A 20,705-nucleotide genomic window follows, 5' to 3' on the forward strand; every position below is an offset into this window, starting at 1 on the left:
TGAAGTGGCGCAGAGACCCGAAAATCAGCAGTTTATATACCCTCGTGGAAGGTTCGAGGCGTTACGAGAATGATAACACCCGCCCACAAGCATTTTATTGGATAATGGCAAAAACTACTACACTAGACGAAGAAGAAACACCTTATTGGTGGAAAATTAATTACAGAAATTCCTTATTGGTCAAATTCAAAACTGGCGGAAAGAAAGGGTTAATATTGCCAACTTAAACAATGACTGAAAGAAATTTAACAAAGAACAAACTTATGAACCCAAAATATCTCCAAAAACACAATTCGTTCACTTCGCACCTGGGTGCATACTTGTAGTCCTTCAGTAGTGTCATCTAGAAGAGAATGTCCACAGTTTTTACTACAGGCAAAACAAAAATACATAGAAAATGACACAGTTCAGAAAACTTGCACGTCAAGAGGCTCAAGAGGCGTGTCGAAGCTAATCTTCACGACACAGGTGCTTTCATACTCACCTTTGACAAATAGACACTGGCCTAACGAATTAAAGTTTCAATGTATATGCTGACAGTTCGACCTTACATTCCAGCACCTATTAGAAACCTGTTTTCGCGGAAATAACTCGTTACAAACTCCGCTACGGTATTAGGATTCAAAATGTCATAAACCGAAGAAATCATTTTCACTGCCTTGATTTCTTTAAAACAACAATGAAAATTGTCATGTTATTGCCGTATGCAGTGAAACACTCTACAGCTGACTAGCGCGTGCGGCTCTGATCGTCACTGTCCTTGAGTACCAAGGCTGTCCACTACAACCAGCATGAAGGCTTACATGTACGGTACTCGCTCTACTTCCCACTGATCTATATCAGGGTTTCGCTGCATGATTTCGGAGACTTGTAATTACATCAGGAGGCTGACTTTACGCGCATCGTCCTCTTATAGTACAATGATTGATTTCAAAAAATCGGGATAGCTGTCGATCTGTCTTGCCTCCTACTTCCCTTGTTAAACACATTGCGGACCGGGGGTTCATCACACTGCCCGGACTATGCCCGGCCATTTTCTGTGTAACGTATTGCTACAGCGCATGCACGTAAACAAATGCGTCTAGCTTCACTAACCTTGCACTTATTAAGATGAAATTTACAGGAGACCTTTTGGTAAGAGTCCTAATAACGTTTCCTAGTGTAGTATCTGCTCAAATCTATTTCTACTCATTGTATATGATGGTTTCAATGAGGGGACCCGTTGGCCTGTTCCACCAAGAATGGATCGGGGGGGAGATGCCTATCGGGGGCAGATGCCTACAGCTTCGTAGTTCCGTCGGGTACCACCAGATCGAAACACCAACTTGTCTCGCGCTTGTTGGCCGCTGTTGGCCGTTGAGTCCAATGCGCATAACGCTGTGTGAACAGTATTTCCGCTCCGTTATCAAGAAATTCAAGGTAAGAAATTAAGACGATGCCTTGTTAATAATGCACTGTTGTTTTAATGTGCTTATCAGCCTATATAATCAGTAGGATATGCAGATATGTGTTGGGCATGGTGGATCCTTTGCAGTGTAGGTTGTTAAATTCACTTATTCCGGAGCTGGCATAGTGTTCACGTTGCGGAAAGCGGCATCTCACCCCGACCCTCGGTAGAGATACCAATTTTTCTTCGGGGTAAGATGCCGAATTTGATTCCTTAGATATAATATTTTCTTTTCATAGGAACATCCCAAGAGCATATATAAGGACATCAAACCATGACAAGAATGAGAAAGATTATTCAGATAGCAGAGGGTGTGCTTCTCTCCCAGAGAAAAACAACAACAGACTTGAAGGTCCAGCGGAATCAGCGATTGCAAATGAGACAAAGCCAGGAACATGCTTCGAAGCAATTTCTCCTATACCTATCTTGGATACGTTACCAAAGCGCAGAAAGAAATCAGCTGCAGTTCTCACAGATGAACATCGAATAGACGATGCAAGAGCTCGACGAGAGAAAATTAAGACCATGAAATCCACTACGAGACAGTCTGCTAGACTAAGCAAGTCAGAGAATGACAGTGACTTTTGTGCCCTCAATTATTCTGTCAAAAATGGACCACAGGTAGACTGGATTCGGTGCATCGTTTGTGATAAATTGTTACATGAAACCTGTACAGATTCAGAAAACATATGCAGGAACTGTGCTAAAGAACTTTAATACAAGAGTCATTAATACAGCTGATTTCATGTGGTTACAATAAGATTGTATTTGTTTATTTTTTTATAATCATAATAAATATCCTTTATGAATTGTATTTAGACGATTTGTCCCATAAATGCCATAAAACTAGTAGTCAAAACTCATCCAGATGTAATTACCATCTTACCCCGACGCTCGGGATGAGATGACTAAATACATGCCTTTATAAATAAATGTCTAGAACATAAAATTACTCATGATTGGCATTGCCAATTGATCTATGCACAGAAAACACTCGGCAAAATATACTTTTTTGTCTGGCACAAACTCTCAATTTTTATGTAAATTTTTGTCCTTAAAACACTAAGTTGGGCCTCTTCCCCCGATCTAATCAATATAAACAAAGAAAAAATTATCGTATCGTTACATCAGTCCACTTCAATGTCTTAGGGGATATTTTGTGTGATGTATCAGTTTGCTGGTGATTCAATTTCGTCTGCTCGGCAACAAGTTCAAAGAAATCATCACAAGAAATAAGCCCTACAACTCAATATTTTGAGGTTCATCAAGTCTTGCCGCTATGCCAGGAACTCCTGGGAAATCCTGCAAGGTCGGTGAACTATTATTTTCTACCCATTCATCAGAAGAAATAGACATATAATTACATTTACACTCACAATATCACTTTCAGCCTCGTTCTAGACCACCTCTACGTCACATTGTTTTGGAGGGCGTACATCATTGTTATCAACCTAAACACTTTTGTCAGAATAGCTTTCAACATTGAACTCGCGATCGTCAACATCACTGGGGCAATCCGGTTACTTATCGGCATATACTTCATTAAAAATCTCGTCACCATCTAAGCCCGTGTTCAGTCTGGGAAGCGCCATCTTACATACCACATGGTTCCTTGACCGATGTAAACATGAGATCGGAAAACTTAGCAAATGAATCATAAAAGAGAAGAAGAGTGTAATACAAAGCTAGCATGGAATAAGACAAAAGCTTCAACAGCGATATTCTAGTAACCTTGACCGCCAGCTAGTTTCAGAAGTTTCGACATATGTCACCGAACATACGAGTCTAGTGAAGACGAGTCTCCCGTCCACAAAGCTCGACAAGTCAAACACGAGTTAACTCGTCTTCCGTCCACAATGTGTAAAATAATGGAGCCTAAGAAACGTTCTTTATATAAATACTACGATGCAGAATTTTATGCAGATATCTCAAGTAGTTTCTGACTTACTATGAAAACAATCCTTAAAAGAAAATATTGCGGGAAAACGGCAACAAATTTAAGACATACTGGGACTCAGATGTGATATATTTGTTTATACTTTGATGTTGGGGGATACTTTTTACCGTATTAAAGGGGAAAGTATATCTTAAAAATATTTAAAACCGAAATATGTTTACTAATTATCCCCCCTAAGGAGTATAAAAATGAGCGAATAATAGTGAGAATTTTCGGCTCTTCTTTCACAAAGTTAGTAAGTGAGCATTCTTTCTAAAAAGAACGTGGTAGTTGAAAAGTGAAATGTACTGCATGCTACCTGCATACAACGACACATATTACGGGACTAGGAACCTAACAAGACCTGGATGATTTGCATGGCGATGGACTCGTTGCATCACTACATTTCGGGAAGTCATATTCTAGTTTCGAACTCGGGAACCACTCCGCGTGCTTATCGGTTCGTTGTACAGCTCAGTGTATCCCAAGTGGACAAATTCATTCCTTATAATCTAATGTTGTACGTGATCATTTTACAATCCACCAAGAGAAGAGACATTTCTCTCTAATTAGTGAATTATTCTGAATATTCTGTATCATGTATTTTACTTACCGTATCTAGAAGGTCGGCCACTTTTAACCAGAAAATGAATTTCCCAGCTCCGTATATCTGTAAAATAAAATACAGCATTTAAATATAGGCCTTTGCTATTACACAGAGTAAAGCGAAATTCGCGCACTCGGGCGTCGCAGCGCGACTCCTCACATGCCAGCAATAAAAAAATGTCTCTCACAAAAGTTCGTCCTGCGAGTATATCCGGTAGAAAAAGAACGTTGAAGAGTGACAATCTGGCAACACTGGGACTCCAAGATTGTTGGACGTAGCTAAGAACAAGTATCCTTAGCAGGTGCATTGACTGGTCTTGGAGGTAAAAGTACGGCTTTCTTTGCAGCTTCATCCGCAAGTTCGTTTCCCGCAATCCCAACGTGGCTTGGTAGCCACGCGAAAGTGATTCTGGTGCCAGCATCCATTAACCTGGCTAGAAGGTCATGTATCTGCTGTACCAGTCGGTGTTGCGAGAAACAGGTTTCAATAGACTGCAGAGAGCTTTACGAATCGGTACACATAAGAAAGTGGCTTCTCTCGTCACGCAGTGCAAACTGCAGAGCCTCTAAGATAGCATAAAGCTCTGCAGTATACACGTTACATATTTTACGAAGCGAGATCTTCGTGCTCATATCATCAATGACGAAAGAGCAGCCAACATTATCTCCGATTTTAGAACCATCCGTGAAGATCAGTTGTTGCAGCCGGATATTGGTGAGCGAAGTCCTGGAAATACCTCCAATAAACGGATGAATCCCTGTTCACCTTGGGTCCACGGAACAGATCTAGACGTATATCTGGTCGCGGAACTAACCACGGAGGTACCTCGCTAAGAGTTTGTCCAAGACAACCACCGATATTGATATTCAAATCATGACACAAGCTATCAACTCGAAACCCAACCGGCCGTGTGGCATTCGGCCGGTCTTGGCACCTCTGGTGGTATTGGGTACGATAGATGTATTGATAGCTTGTATGTAGCGGCATTTCACGAATTTTGGCAGCATACGTGAGGAATTCGTAAAGGTGGAACTCTCCGCTTCAGCGATTAAGTTGGGAATGGGGCTAGTGCGGAAAGCTCCCGTTGCCAGCCTTGCTCCACTATGGTGAATACTGTCTAAAAGGCTCAGCGTAGATTTTGTTGCCGAGCCATAAGCCGCACTTCCATAGTCTATTCGGGAGAGGACAGTCGCCATGTAAAATCGTAGCTGTACCGCACGGTCAACCCCCCCACGAGGTGCCGCTGAGAAACTTAAGCATGTTAAGTCTCTTCATGCAGGCAACCTTCAACTGACGGACACGTTAGTCTCTTATCAAAATGGAGACCCAGGAATCTGCAGGTGTCAACCACTGGTAAGACACTGTTTCGCAAGCGGAGCTCTGGTTCGGGATGCACAGGCCGACGTCGACAGAAGTGTACAACTGAGGTTTTCGCTACTGAAAATCGAAAACCATGTTGCAGGGCCCAACTGTCGACTCGGTTAATAGCTTGTTGTAGCTGTCTCTCAGCAGAGGCCACCCTTCCGGAGCTGTAATGTCGAGCTAAGTCTCTACAGCGATGGAACGACTGCGGGCCCAGCAGCGGCAACTATGCCATTGATGGCGATTGCGAACAGCGTAGCACTCAGTACAGATCCCTGAGGTACTCCATTTTCCTGAACGTAATATTGAGAAAATGCATTCTCTACTCGTACTCAAAAGAGACGGAGGGACATGAAGTTCTCAATAAACGTTGGCAAATTTCCCCGAAATCCCCACTGGTGTAGTGTAGAGAGAATCCCATATGGCCAGGTAGTGTCGTAAGTTTTCTCCAGGTCAAAGAACACAGCGACTAGATGTTTCTTCCGGAGAAAGGCCTCATGAATGGCGCTCTCCAGTCTGACCAGATGATCAGTGGCAGACCGATGAGAGCGAAACCCACACTGGTAGTTAGACAAGAGACCTTCCTTTTCCATGGCCCACACAAGATGCCGGTTAACCATCCTTTCAAATAGCTTTGAGGCCATTTGTAAGGCATATTGGCCTATAACTATCCAGGAGTTTTGGATCTTTACCTGGCTTGGGAATTGTTATCGCAATTCCCTCACGCTATTGAGATGGAAATACTCCCTCACTCCATATTCTGTTGAACAGTGTGAGAATATCCTAGAGACATCTGTCACTCGCATTTGATTATGGATTTTGTGCGGTCAAGGAGCCGTATCCCTGCATAGCGCGAGTGCACTTCGCAACTCCCAGTCCGTGAAGGGCAGGTTGTGGGGATGCGAAGCACTGGAGGCGAAAGAGAGATGGTGTGCCTCTGCTTCGCGCTTAATTGGTAGAAATGCAGGGTCGTATCTCCCAGAGCTGGACGTATCTGCAAAATGTGACGCGATGTGGTCGGCAATGACAGAAGGAACCGTAATTATATCTCCATTAATGGAGATTCCGGGTACTGAGGGCACATTCTGTACACCGACAATACGGCGGAGTTTCGTCCACACTTGTAATGACGGAGTATGTGCCGTCATAGAAGACACATACTTTTCCCACGTAGCTTTCTTACTTTCTCGAATCAAAAAACGGGCCTTCGCGCGCAGACGCTTAAATGTGATATGATTGGCCATCGTAGGATTCCGACGATAATGCTTAAAAGCCCATCGGCGATCACGTATGGCTGCTGCAATTTCGTCCGTCCACCATGGTACCTGTTTCCGGCGACGAATACCGGACGAGGAAGGAATTGTTTCCTCTGCAACAGGCAAAATTCCCGTAGTAATGGAAGAGACGTGGTCGTCAACAGACTCCAGCATATCATCGGCCATCACTGCGCGTTTAGAAAATTCTGGCCAGTTTTCCCGCCGAAGTAACCAGCGCTTGGGTACTTCGGACTGTCTTTGATTCAAGATAGAATTATCGGGAAGTGGTCACTGTCACAGAGGTCATTGTGTACTTGCCACCGTAGCAGGGGAACTAGCGCACGGGTGCACAACGTGACATCCAGGTGTGGGAATGTGCCATGTGCGCTGCTGAAGTGTGTTGGTACCCCTGTATTAAGCACGCAAAGATCAAACAGAGTGATCAGTCACTCGAGCATCCTCCCCCTAGCACAGGAAGATGGAGAACCCCATAGTATGTTACGGGCGTTCACATCTCCCAGCATGAGGAAAGGAGGAGGCAACTGAGCGATCAATTCTTGTAGTGCATGCGTTTCAAGATCGTAGTACGGTGGAAAGTACACTTTGCACACCGTTGTCATTACTGGCAGCGGAGTGCGAACTGCAACTGCATCTAGCTGAGTACGGAGCGGTACTTCTTCGCTGAAGATGTCGGAGCGAACTAGGGTACAAATGCCCCCAGTTGCCGCGCTAGCCACAGCTAATCTATCTTGGGAATCAAGATGATATCCTCTCATAGCCGTGTCGTGTCCAGGTCTCAAACGAGATTTCTGTAGACAGACTATGGAGGCCGCATAGACGGATATCAATTGACGTATCTCAGCTAGGGGACAGTGATAACTACTGCAGTTCCACTGCAATAGTGCCATTGTGTGGATAGGTAGCGTTAGGAAATTAGGACAATTGCTTGCCCTTCTTTCTATCAGCTAACTGCCAATTTCCCCCGTCTTCGTCGGTGTCCGTTATGTCATCGTCACCATCTACAATAATAATGGCTTCAGTCTCCATTGTGTCCCCAGCAGGGGGTGACTTGGAGGCTGAGCCCTCCGTAGATGGCGTGCTCTCTGGTTTTGAACGGTGGGCCTTCTTCCTGGGAGAAATAAGTTCCTCAGAAAAGCATCGAACATGAGACCGTCGGGGTCTCTCGTTTCTACCCGCCGTTTCCTTATTCTTTGAAGGAGAACCGGCAGATTTGTTGCCGGTCTTCTTCGGGGATGCTGTGATCCCCGATGGGGTTGGAGAAGACTTTTTCTCCAACTTCTTAGGGGAGCGCTCTGGCTTCCCTTTCTCCTCCTTCTTGACCTGTGCTTTGGTAGGAAGGCTGGAACGAGGTTTTACAGCCATATTTCGGGAAGTCGTTCCCCCGCACTTGAACTAGAGGACTTTCCAGCCGAAGGTGTCTGAGAAGTGCCCTTTCCAGAATTTTTTCGCAATAACTTGCTTACCGATTTTTTTGTTGGGATTTGTTCTCTCTTCTCTTGGTTGTTGGTGCTGTGAGGAACTGTCTGCTTGCTAGTTGATGGTTGCTCCGGAGCGGTTGCTACAAAACTTGTTGGTGTTATTGGTAATTTCGCTGCCTTCTCAGCAAAGGAGACGGAGAATTCCGGAGGAGCCATTGATTTAAATTTCCTCCGGGCATCTGGATAAGATAGTTTATTCAGTGTCTTAATCTCCTGGATCTTCTTTTCTTCCTTGAAGATAGGACAATTCTTGGATCGGGGGGCATGCTCACCTGTGCAGTTTACACACACGGGTGGTGGTGTGCATTCTACAACGGTATGTGCCGCTTTTCCACATTCCCCACAAGTTGCTGAGCCTTGACAGCGCGGTGATGTGTGACCAATCCGTTGGCAGTTGTAACAGCGCATAGGTGCTGCAATATAAGGTCGAACTGTCAACATATACATTGAAACTTTAATTCGTTAGGGCAGTGTCTATTTGTCAAATGTGAGTATGAAAGCACCTGTGTCGTGAAGATTAGCTTCGACACGCCTCTTGAGCCTCTTGACGTCGGAAACTCTCCGACGTGCAAGGCTTCGGATGAGATCATCATCAGAGGCTTTGACTAAGTCCCTGTGAAAGATGACTCCTTTAATGGAGTTCAGGGACTTGTGCTTTTCCAACTTAACAGGTACTGGTCCGAACATTGTAGCTTCCAGTAACCTGTTACTCTGTACAACCGTAGTGGTCTTGAGAAGTACGGAGCCGTCTCGTAGCTTTCGCATCTCATCAACCTCTCCACCAACAATATCCTCCACAGCATTATCATAGGTAACACTGAAAAAAGACATATCCACTTAAATTAAATATAATTATATCTATGGCCATTTAAAACCTAGGACAATTTCAGCCTCGCCCACAAGAGCTTGGCAAGTTCTTCTACCCCACGCATATATTACATCTCCTTTGGCGTCCTGAAGATTCCATCTTAAGTTACTTGATCACTCCTGAGAATTCTTGCCGTGTCTAGAGGTAATTTTCAAACAACATGTCCAAACAGAAATTCATGAAGTAGGCCAACATTTCTTAGGATATTCCCAAGGCATTTCAGACGTCTGCTATGTATAGTAGCTGTAGCACCAGGTTTATTACGAACAGTCCTTTTATCCTGGTTACCGCAGAGTACATAAGTGTTTTATTTTACAGGACTTAACATTATTCAGAGAATTTTATTTTCGATTGTTGTTAGTTATCATCTCCTTTTCTTACGTGAAATCCAATTTTCACCATCCTAGAGTAGAACTGGTAGATTAACATTGTATTGTAGATCCTCAATTATGTTTCTGGATTGTAATTTTGAGCTTAATAACCTTCTGACTGCGAATTAACATCAACATCAAAATCAAAATCTCTTTATTTGCAAATGAGGTGTCTACCTCGGTGGCAAATGGTACACTAAAATACATTATTGTCAAGCACTAAATATTAAATTAACAAGAGAAGAAAATTTTCCTATAATACAATATTATACAACTTACACTAATAATTTTTTCTATTAAACACACACATCATCCTTAATAAATTTATATTGTTTAAAAAATTCTACTTATAATATCTCCTGTACTACTTACAAATATAGTCAACTGATATACAGTATGTGGAATTACTTCAAATGATACTGTACAACTGGTGTAAGATTAAAATTTACATTGCATTTTTTACTTTTTTTTCCTTTACCCATTCTGGAACTTAAGTAGCATAACGACCTGCTGCGTCTTAACCAGAGCCCCTTTTGCCACCACTTTTCAGAGTTCCTGAAGGGCCTTCACAGCTACCGTGGCGGTCCCAGGGCCCTCGAAGTCCCCACTGTACTCCACCCCTACAGGCAGTCCCCTACTTTGGCTGTCCAAACTCCTTAGACCAGGGGATGGAATTAATTTATTCACACACATTTTTATTTACATTAACCTGCACTGGTCGAATGCCCTCTAAACATTTCATTTATTTTCTCTGTTGCTTCTTGAATATCTGTACAGATTTTGGAAAAGGATCAAATACTACCCCTGGTAAACTGTTCCACTCCTTCACACCCTTCCCAATGAATGAAAATTTACCCCAATCGCTAAAATGCTAAAATTCCTTCTAATTTTATGTTTGTGGTCAGTCCTGCCGATATAATTATTTTCCAACTGAAGCCTCTCACGGATATCTCCCCATGCTGTTCTCCTGTATAGGCTCTATATAATCCTGTAAGTCTAGTTTTCTCCCTTCTCTTACTTAAAGTTTCCCACCGTAGTTCCTTTAAAATTTCTGACACACTACTCTTTCTCCTGAAATCCCCTGTTACAAATCTTGCTGCTTTCCTCTGCACACTATCTATTTCTTTTATTAGGTATTCTTGGTGAGGATCCCAAACACTGTTTGCATATTCCAATAATGGACGAACCATACTTAGGTAACTTTTCTCCTTTAATTCTTTGTTGCATCCTTTAAGTAGCCTCATAATGACATATAACGATCTGTATGCTTCCCCAACAATGTCATCAACATGACCCTTCCAGTGCAAATTACTTTCAAATCTCACAACTAAGAATTTGCACTTACCATATTTTGGGATAGCTACCTCATCCAAAGTATATTCAAATTCAGTTTTACAGCTCCTGTTTGCAAATGCTGTAATAGTTGATTTGCCTCCATTAACCTTCATATTATTCTCTTCAACCCATTGTTGGATACTCACAAGGTCCCTTTGTAATTCTGAACAGTCCTCAATGGTATTTATTTCTCTATAAACAATTATATCATCTGCATACAATCTTACTTTTGATGTTATATCATTCCCTAGATCATTTACGTATATTAAGAAAAGTAACGGACCGATTATACTACACTGTGCAATTCCCTTCCAAACTTTCTCTTCCTGCGATACTTTATTTCCTACTTTGACTTTCTGAACCCTTGAATTTAGAAATGTTTTTACCCAACGTGTAACCCTTACGTCCGATCCTATTCCCTCCAATTTCTTTAATAATATTCCATGTTCCACTCTATCAACGTCTTTGGAAAGATCTATGGCTATGCAATCTAACTGGCCTCCTGAATCCAACTGATCTGATATGTCCTGCTGAAATCCCACCAGTTGTGTCTCACAAGAATTTTTTTTCTAAATCTATACTGGCTCCTCATGAACCAATTTTTATCATCACATATCCCTCTGATGTACTTTGATATTAAACTCCCCAGTATTTTACAAACTATACTGGTCAGGCTGATTGGTCTGTAGTTCTCTGGTTTCCTTTTATCACCATTTCCTTTATAAATTGGTATTATTATAGATTCCTTCCATTCCTTTGGTATTACACTATTATTTATGGCATAGTCAAAGAGAAATTTTAAATAAGGCACTATGTACCACCCCATTGTCTTTAACACCTCCCCAGTAATTTGATCACTTCCTGCTGCTTTTCCTTGCTGAAGCAGTTGGATTTCTCTGAAAATATCTTCATTTGTTAATGAGAAGCTTCTTGTTTCCCTCTGTGTCTCTCCCTCTGTATCTTCTGATTCGGTTTCCAAGTCCTGACAATCATCTACTGAATCTCTGAATTCCCTACTAAAGAGATTTGCTTTCTCAGTATCTGTTAAATAGTGTCCACCCCCTTCTCCCACCATTGTAGGAATTTGGATTCCTTTTCCTTTTTGATTCCTGATATATGAATACAGCTTTTTCCATTTCCCTTTGTGGTCATTACGCTCTTGAGTATGCCATTCATATAATTCTCTTTTGCTTCCTTTTCCACTCTATTCAGTTCCCTCATTAGCTGTTTTCTACTTTCTCTATTCTCCCTACCTTCTTTGATTTTCCTGTTCACTTTCTACATTTTCTTTTTAATTTTCTTATTTCCCTTGTATAATAAAGAGGATCTGAGGTCATTTTACCCTTCTTAACAGGTACAAATCTCTTCTCTCCTTCCCAAATGATTCCTTTGGAATTAGTCCAAAGTGTATCCACATTACTCCCTTCTCTTATCCAACAACTGAATTGTGATTTAAGGTAAGTCACAAACTCATCAACTTTAGTTTTTCTGTACAATTTCTTGTTTTGTGTGACCCTCTCATTAAGTCTTTTGGTACCAGTCCTACATCCATTATTACAGCCTTATGGTCACCTATTCCTTCAATTACCTCAGTTTTATCAACAATGTCCCATGGTTTAACCATGAATACATCTAGTAAGTTATTGAGACGAGTTGGTTCTTGTACTACTTGTGTAAATCCTTCCTCCCAAATTAACTTATTTGCCAGTTTCTCTTCATGGGCTTCACTTGCAGCTCCATTCCATTCAACTTCAGGCAAGTTTAGATCTCCCCCAATTATTACCACATCATTATTATTGTTTTTATGAGTATAATCTATTATTTTCTCAAATATTTCCATGTCTCTTTCCTCCCTTCTAGGCCTGTATGTTCCTATAATTCACACCTCCTTCGTATTATCACAAATTAATTTTATCCCTAATATTTCATCCCTTTCATCGGTAAACCATTCATGTGAACAATAAGTTTCCTTCACCAGAATAAACACCCCCCACCTCCCTTTTTATCTCCACGGTCTCTACGATAGACTGTGTACCCTTCTGGAAATACTTCTCTATTACCCACCCCATCTATCAATCGATCACTACTGATCTCCATTTAGGGCAGTCGTTCAGGTGGCAGATCCCCTATCTGTTGTTTTCCTAGCCTTTTCTTAAATTATTGCAAAGAAATTGGAAATTTATTGAACATCTCCCTTGGTAAGTTACTCCAATCCCGAACTCCCCTTCCTATAAAGGAATATTTGTCCAAATTTGTCCTCCTGAATCCCAACTTTTCCTCATATTGGGATCTTTCCTACTTTTAAAGACACCACTCAAACTTATTCGTCTACGGATGTCATTCAACGCCATCTCTCCACTGACAGGTCGGAACATACCACTTAGTCGAGCAGCTCGTTTCCTTTCTCCCGAGTTCTCCCACTCCAAACTTTGTAAAATTTTTGTAACGCTCCTCTTTTGTAGGAAATCACCTAGAACAAATCGAGCTGTCTTTGGATTTTTTCCTGTTCTTGAATCAAGTAATCCTGGCGAGGGTCGCATACAATGGAACCATACTCTAGTTGGGGTCTTACCAGAGACTATATGCCCTCTCCTTTACATCCTTACTACAAACCCTAAATACCCTCATAACCATGTTGAGAGATCTGTACCCTTTATTTACAATCATATTTGTGTGATTACCGCAATGAAATCTTTCCTTATATTAATACTTACGTACTTAAAATGATCCCCAAGAGTAACTTTAACCCCATCAACGCAGTAATTAAAACCGAGAGGACTTTTCCTATTTGTGAAACTCACAAACTGACTTTTAACCCCGTATATCATCATACCATTGCCTACTGTCCATCTCACAATATTATCGAGGTCATTTTGCAGTTGCTCACAATCTTGTAACTTATTTATTACTCTATACAGAATAACAACATCTGAAAAAAGTCGTCTCTCTGATTTCACTTCTTTACTCATATCATTATAAGAAAACGTAAAGGTCCAATAATTCTGCCTTGAGGAATTCCCCTCTTAATTATTAGAGTGACAGATAAAGCTTCGCCTACTCTAATTCTCTGAGTTCTATTTTCTAGAAATATAGCCGCCCATTCAGTCACCCTTTTGTCAAGTCCAATTGCACTCATTTTTGCAGTAGTCTCCCATAACCTACCCTACCAAATACCTTAGATAGGTCAATCGCTATACAGTCCATTTGACCTCCTGAATCCAAGATATCTGCTATATCTTGCTGGAATCCTACAAGTGGAGCTTCAGTGGAATAAAATTTCTCAAACTCAAACTGCCTTCTATCAAATTAGTTATTAATTTTGCAAACATGTCTAATATGATCAGAAAGAATGCTTTCTGAAAGCTTGCCATGCAATTCATGTCAAATTGACTGGCCCGTAATTTTCTGCTTTATGTCTATCACCCTTTACTTTATACACAGGAGCTACTATAGCAACTCTCCTTTCACTTGGTATAGCTCCTTCATGCAAGCAATTATCAAATAAGTACTTCACATATGGTACTGTATCCCAACCCATTGTCTTTAGTATATCCCCGAAACCTTATCAATTCCAGCTGCTGTTCTAGTTTTCAACTTTTGTATCTTACTGTAAATGTCATTGTTTTCAAGGGTCAATTTTAATACGTCTTTAGTATTAGTCACCTCCTCTATCTGGACATTATCCTTGTAATCAACAATATTTACATTCGCATTTTAATGTCAAATTTAAACTTCCTCTCCTTCTTAGAGACATTCAGTTATTTTCAGGCTAAAATATTTCAGATCCGGAATCTTATATCCTCGCTTCACCGGTAAAATGTTGTATTCCACAAAGCTCTTCCTATCCATTATTCTCCTTAAGACTGATCACGCCTCCCAGCCACGTATGGATATGCAGTCCATCAGAACAATGTCCGTTCTGTCCGTCTTCCTATGCCGACGAGTAAACGAAAATGAACCTTACATGCATTATACACTAGGAGTGCGTAAATACGTGATGCAAACATACATTCCTATAGTACGGTACAGTGAGGTTAATTTTCCTTTACACATGGGCATAGGAAAATGAACACAACAAAATTTGTTCTGATGGACTGCATACCCATACGTGGCTGGGAGGCGTGATCAGTCTTAAGGAGAATAATCGATAGGAAGAGCTTTGTGAAACACAACGTTTTACCGGTGAAGCGACGATATGAGAGACTGAATATTACTATGCCTTTCCTGGACACATTCATAAGTATTTTCTTATTAATTTTGTGCCTTGAGCTTTTGGTTTCTTCAACTAATTTTTCTCCCAGAACTATGAAACTGTTCACTAGTGGCCACCAGAAAAAATCAACGAAGTTGAATTTCGCACCAAATTAACAAATCGATGGCTTTCCTTAAGAACCTCGTAAGTCCAAATACTCTTCCTGTCCATTATATTCCTTAAGACTGGTCACTCCTCCGAGTCTCATATTTATATGCAGTCCAAAAGGATAATTTTCGTTATGGTCATTTTCCTCTGCCAATCTGTGAAGGAAAATGAACCTTAAATACATTGTACTGTAGGAGTGTGTAAATTTGCCATGCAATCAATATCCCTACAATACGGTACGATAAGGTCCATTTTCGTTTAGACATTATCAAAGGAAAATGAACACAGCGAAAATTATTTTGAGGGACTGTATACAAATATATGACCGGGAGGCGTGACCAGTCTTAAGTAATATAATGGGTAGGAAGAACATTTGGACATACGAGGTTTTAAAAGAAAGCCATCGAAATGGAAAATAGATCAAGACTTTGAACTTTCTATCGTCAAACTTGTAGCAAAATATATGGTTATTCTAAATGAGTTCCATGAAAGTAACATTAAATAAGTCAGTTTATATCATTTATATTAATAAGTTAGATCCAGTTAAACACATTGACTAGTTAGAACAGGGCCTCTCAAACGCCCAAAATCTCACGCGTGCAGAGCGAGGCGCAAGAGCTCCGTGCACTGTGCATCGGTGCCGCTCGGTGCCGCTCGGTATGGCTCGGATCAACGCTTCGTCTCTGGGCTACTCGGCTATGCTCGGCTCTACTCGGCTATACTCAGCTCAACTCAGCCCGGATTTGGAGCGCTACGGCGCAAGTGGGGGAGAGGGAGACAGGCGGAGCGAGCGAGACAGGCGTGGGGAAAGAGAGAGTTAGCGCTATTGCTCCAAATCGAGGAGTGGGGATCTGCACTCTGGTCAACCAAGCGAAGTCGTCTTTTGCACCGTGCACAGTGCATGCACCACGCGCATGCACTCTGAGAGGCCCTGAGTTAGAATATTTATTTTACAAATTTTCAGTGAGCCAGTGTCACTAGGAAGTCTTTCCACTTGTACGAAATCGCACCTAACATTCATAAGAGCATGTCAGTACTTTCAATAGTAAACAGCACATCACTGATCCGTTGTTAATACTTATCAAGAATTGCAGAATGTGGAGATATGTACTCGTCGTCTTTAACCGAAACCCTCAGAGAAAACGGCATTATATCTGGAGATCGTGTATCCAAGCTACGTTCACACCATAACTGATTCAAATATAGTGCTGAAAACTGCTTGTATTTTCTGGTTAATGCACTTCTTATTTAGCTATGTATTTGCATGTCAATTATATTTTACGTAGTGTGTGCAAAAAGGAAAGCAGTATTCAGTCAATCTCGTCAAATCAACAGAAACGTCCAACTCCATGGCTAAATGGTTAGCGTGCTGACCTTCGGTATAGGGGTCCCGGGTTCGATTCCCGGCAGGGTGAGGAATTTTAACAATAACTGGTTAATTCCCCTGGCACGAAGACTGGGTGTATGTGTCGTATTTATCATCATTTAATCCTTATCACGATGCGCAGGTCATCTACGGGAGTCAAACCAAAAGACCTGCACCTGGCGAGCCGAAGTCCTCGGACACATCCCGGCACTAACAGCCATACGCCATTTCATTTTCTTTTTCAACAGAAACGAACAACAATCACGAAGTTGGTAATGCATGATATTGAACACAAAATTATCGTTCATTGTGATGGCAGATCAGTACCGTGTATAACCACCTCGGAGCTTGAATATTACGAGGCATACTCATCACGAAAGAATCCAACATTTTTCTCCTTATTTTTAGTAGAACACACTACACTTGGATAGCAACTTCAATAGTTGCTGATTGTTGGCAGGAAGATTAGGGAGGTGGGAATTTGCTCCGCAGTTCAGGCCATCCCTTTTAAACACAGTTCATAACAGTGGAATAAATTTGGCCAGACTAGTTGCAATATGTCGTGCGTATCATGAAACTGATTGAACAATGGCCCGAAAGACACGAACATTATCAACCACTACCTAGTGTGAAGCCCTCGCTCAACGTGGTAGAAAATCCTCTAACTACAGGTGGGAGGATGTTGTATCTGTACACCTGACCACTCATGTTACCTGCGTAGGGATTAGAGGTGTATGTCGACCAAACATGATACCACTCCAAACATGATGGATCCCTCTTGCTGCTGATGGCTCTGCAGGATGAAGGGTTCATTCCATCTCTCACCGGATCGTCTACATACTCTACCTAGGTAACGCTCCTGTTGCATGTGTGCAAGCTTATAGTGAACTCATCAGAAGAGTATACGTCCTCATCGCTTCTGATGGCATAGGCTATATGAGTTGTGTCCCACCTCACATGAGATGTCCTATCTTGCCCTTTAAGAGAAGAACTGGCACAGCTGATTTCACACTGTCTGGTCTGATACATTTACTCCGGTGGCCTGCCAAAGATCCTGGCTGAAAGAGCGGACAGTATCAGTGAGCCCCACGACATGCAGAGGGCAACACACACCGATCCTCCCAACGGACTCTTTTGTGTGGGTGTCCTGCCCGTTGACGATCGGGTACCGTTTGTATCTCCCTGCGTTTCTTCCAAACTCTGGACACATCACTCTGTATCACTCCAACACGAGAAGTGGGTGACATCCAACTTGTCGCGATCCTTCTTGCAGCAATGTCACAATTCGAATGCGATCTGTAGCAGGAATGGGTAATCTTGCCAAGTTTATCTTAGTGTTGCAAGTGGTGTTTATTCGCCACTGACCTTGCAAGTGATGTTGAAGTAAGTGACATGAGATGTGCCTCCTATCGCAAAAGTACCTAACGTTGTCTGGGTTTAGCGTCGCTCTTTGTCTCAGACATTTTCCGTTGATACTGGATCTCGCGTGACGCACCTGATGAGCATTCTTTGTTTGGGATGACTATTTACACATTACAAAAAAAAATTGAAAATAACTTCCGAAACACCGGAGAAAAGGCTCCTTACGGCTCTTAGGTGAGACAGTCGGTATGTGTTCCCTGGTAACGTCCATTATGAACGACGTTCTTTCTTTTTTAGATAGAAGCGGTAGAAATGCGTACTGCTCAAACAACGATATCGATGGCTTTCTTTGAAAACCTCGTATGTCCAAATGTTCTTCCTACCCATTATATTACTTAAGACTGGTCACGCCTCCCGTTCATATATTTGTATGCAGTCCATCGAAATAATTTTCGCTGTGTTCATTTTCCTTTGCTAATGTCTAAAGGAAAATGGACCTTACCGTACCGTATTGTAGGGATGTTGATTGCATGGCAAATTTACACACTCCTACAGTACAATGTATTTAAGGTTCATTTTCCTTCACAAATTGGCAGAGGAAAATGACCATAACGAAAATTATTCTTTTGGACTGCATATAAATAGGAGACTTGTAGGAGTGACCAGTCTTAAGGAATATAATGGACAAGAAGAGTATTCGGACTTAGGAGGTTTTTAAAGAAAGCCATCGATATACCGTTGTTCACTACTCTAAAGTTAAATAATTATGAATAGTCGTCATTTTATTCTTCCAGCCCTTTATCTAATTTACTGTGGTTGGTACCTGATGTAAATTTGACCCAATTTTACGGCAGGATTCCCTTCCCGTCCCAAAACCATATAGAGGGCGTTATTCACTCTTGAATGTTTCTATAATGTCTAGTAGCTTGGTGTATTGTACGTATATCAAGAAAAGTGTATCGAGACTGGCACGAATTCCCAGTCCCCAAGCCATAGGAAGTAACTATATCGTCGCTGGAAAGGTAAAAGGTTGTATTCCACAAAGCTCCTCCTATCAATTATTCTCCTTAAGACTGGTCAGGCCTCCCAGCCACGTATGGATATGCAGTCCATCAGAACAAATTTTGTTGTGTTCATTTTCCTATGCCCATGTGTAAAGGAAAATGAACCTTACAGTACCGTACTGTAAGAATGTACATTTGTATTACGTATTCACGCACTCCTAGTGTACAATGCATGTAAGGTTCATTTTCGTTTAATCGTCGACATAGGAAAACGAACACAACGGACATTGTTCTGATGGACTGCGTATCCATATGTGGCTGGGAGGCGTGACCAGTCTTAACGAGAATAATTGATAGGAAGAGCTTTGTGGAATACAACCTTTTACCTTCCCAGCGACGATATTCAATTAAAATCCTCGGCCCTGCTGTGATTTAAATCTGAACCTGCCTATTGGTTACTAGTCAACGAAGGAGCTGGACAAACATTCATCAATTAATAAATACACTGCTTTCCCCACAAAATCTTTGATTAATTTCTTTCCCCCGAAAATTGGCTTCAGTATTGTTCAGTAGAATAACGTTGTGTCTTAATATGTACCAGGATAGCTCTATTTTCTTCCTTTGACTAGTAGCAGTCACAAGAGTTAGTTCGTTTATGTCTTGTTAAATTCCCTTCTTTAATGAATTTTCATCCAGTAATGCTTCATCTTCTCTTTATGTTTATGGTGTTTTAGGAGGATGTACGAATATCTATTCAACCCTTCTTAACTGTAACCGTAGAATATCAAAGGAGGAGGTTCGTCCCCTCAATGGAGGAGGATATTGTGATCTTATAGGACGATTGTAATGAGTTTGTTGGGCTCCAAAACCTAACAACGGGTACCAGGATGTAATTAAAGAGGGTCGGATGGGAAGTTAAAATTTGAAGCTTGGCACACAGAAGTGAAAGAAATAACTGACTTAGTATGGGGTCCCGTGGTTTCTACATCACCTTCCTAATTCGCGAGCCTCATATTTGTCACTTCTTACCACCTGTATCGTCGTTGATGTTAACATCATTTTGATTGATGACATGGATATTGATTCCCATAAGGATCCTGAAATATTTTCCCCGAATGAATAAATTTAAAATACCAATATAAATGGTCCGTTATTGGACATTATAAATTTTCCAGCTAACTCATTCCTGGTTGCCAACGTTTGCCCCCGTGTGCTGAATTGGGCTCATCAGTTGATAAATAGCACACCCACCAAGACGCATGGCTAGTGCATACCGTGGAGGTCACTGCGTAGGCTACTCGGAGCCATCAGCAGTGCCAATGCACTTGAGAGACATTGTCTCATTCCCAAAAATTGATGACTGCTTGGCCATCAGATGATATAGAAGTTGATTCCCATAGGGAACCTGAAATATTTGTCCTACGCAGTAGCCTCCATGGTATGCACTATCCATGCGTATTGGTGGGTGTGCTAAGTACCAAATGATGAGCCCAACTTAGCACTTGGGGGCGAAACGCTGGCAACCAGGAATGAGTTAGCTGGAAAGTTTATAATGTCCAATAACGGGCCATTTATATAGTATTAAAGTTTTGATTGACAGTGTAAAGTTTTTTCTGTAGAAACTAGAGAATTTCAATTCCTTTGTTACAACCTACAACACAAATTACTGTTAAATAGTTGGTCCTTAGCGAGCGCTGGATTCTCTTGAAAAGTACGATATCGAATATAGTTGAATGGAAAGGATCGGTTGTCAGTAAACCAGTTCGAATATCTGTTTCCACTTAAAATAAATCTAGAACGAGATTCGGCGTCTTAACTCTTATACTCTTCGCTGAACAGTAATTTGAAGACGGAACTGAGCACATCTGTTATAGTGGGATCAATGTGAATTATGGGTAGGACCAAGAACTTTATGAGGGGATATTTTAGAAT

General features: G+C 41.5%; 1 protein-coding gene across 4 annotated transcripts in view; it reads right to left on the reverse strand.

The window, feature by feature from the left end:
* Positions 1 to 20,705, reverse strand: part of LOC136858213 (very long chain fatty acid elongase 7) — a 163,414-nt gene that overhangs the window by 60,228 nt on the left and 82,481 nt on the right. For 3 of the 4 annotated variants that reach the window (XM_068225452.1, XM_068225450.1, XM_068225449.1), the window contains one exon: positions 3,997 to 4,053. The exons of the other annotated variant lie outside the window; for it this stretch is intronic. In XM_068225452.1, the coding sequence (XP_068081553.1) occupies positions 3,997 to 4,053 (57 nt within the window). The remainder of the gene's footprint in view (positions 1 to 3,996; positions 4,054 to 20,705) is intronic. 4 annotated transcript variants of the gene reach the window in all.

This window comes from Anabrus simplex, chromosome 1, assembly GCF_040414725.1.
Source record: "Anabrus simplex isolate iqAnaSimp1 chromosome 1, ASM4041472v1, whole genome shotgun sequence".
In the NCBI taxonomy this organism is placed as follows: Eukaryota; Metazoa; Arthropoda; class Insecta; order Orthoptera; family Tettigoniidae; genus Anabrus; species Anabrus simplex.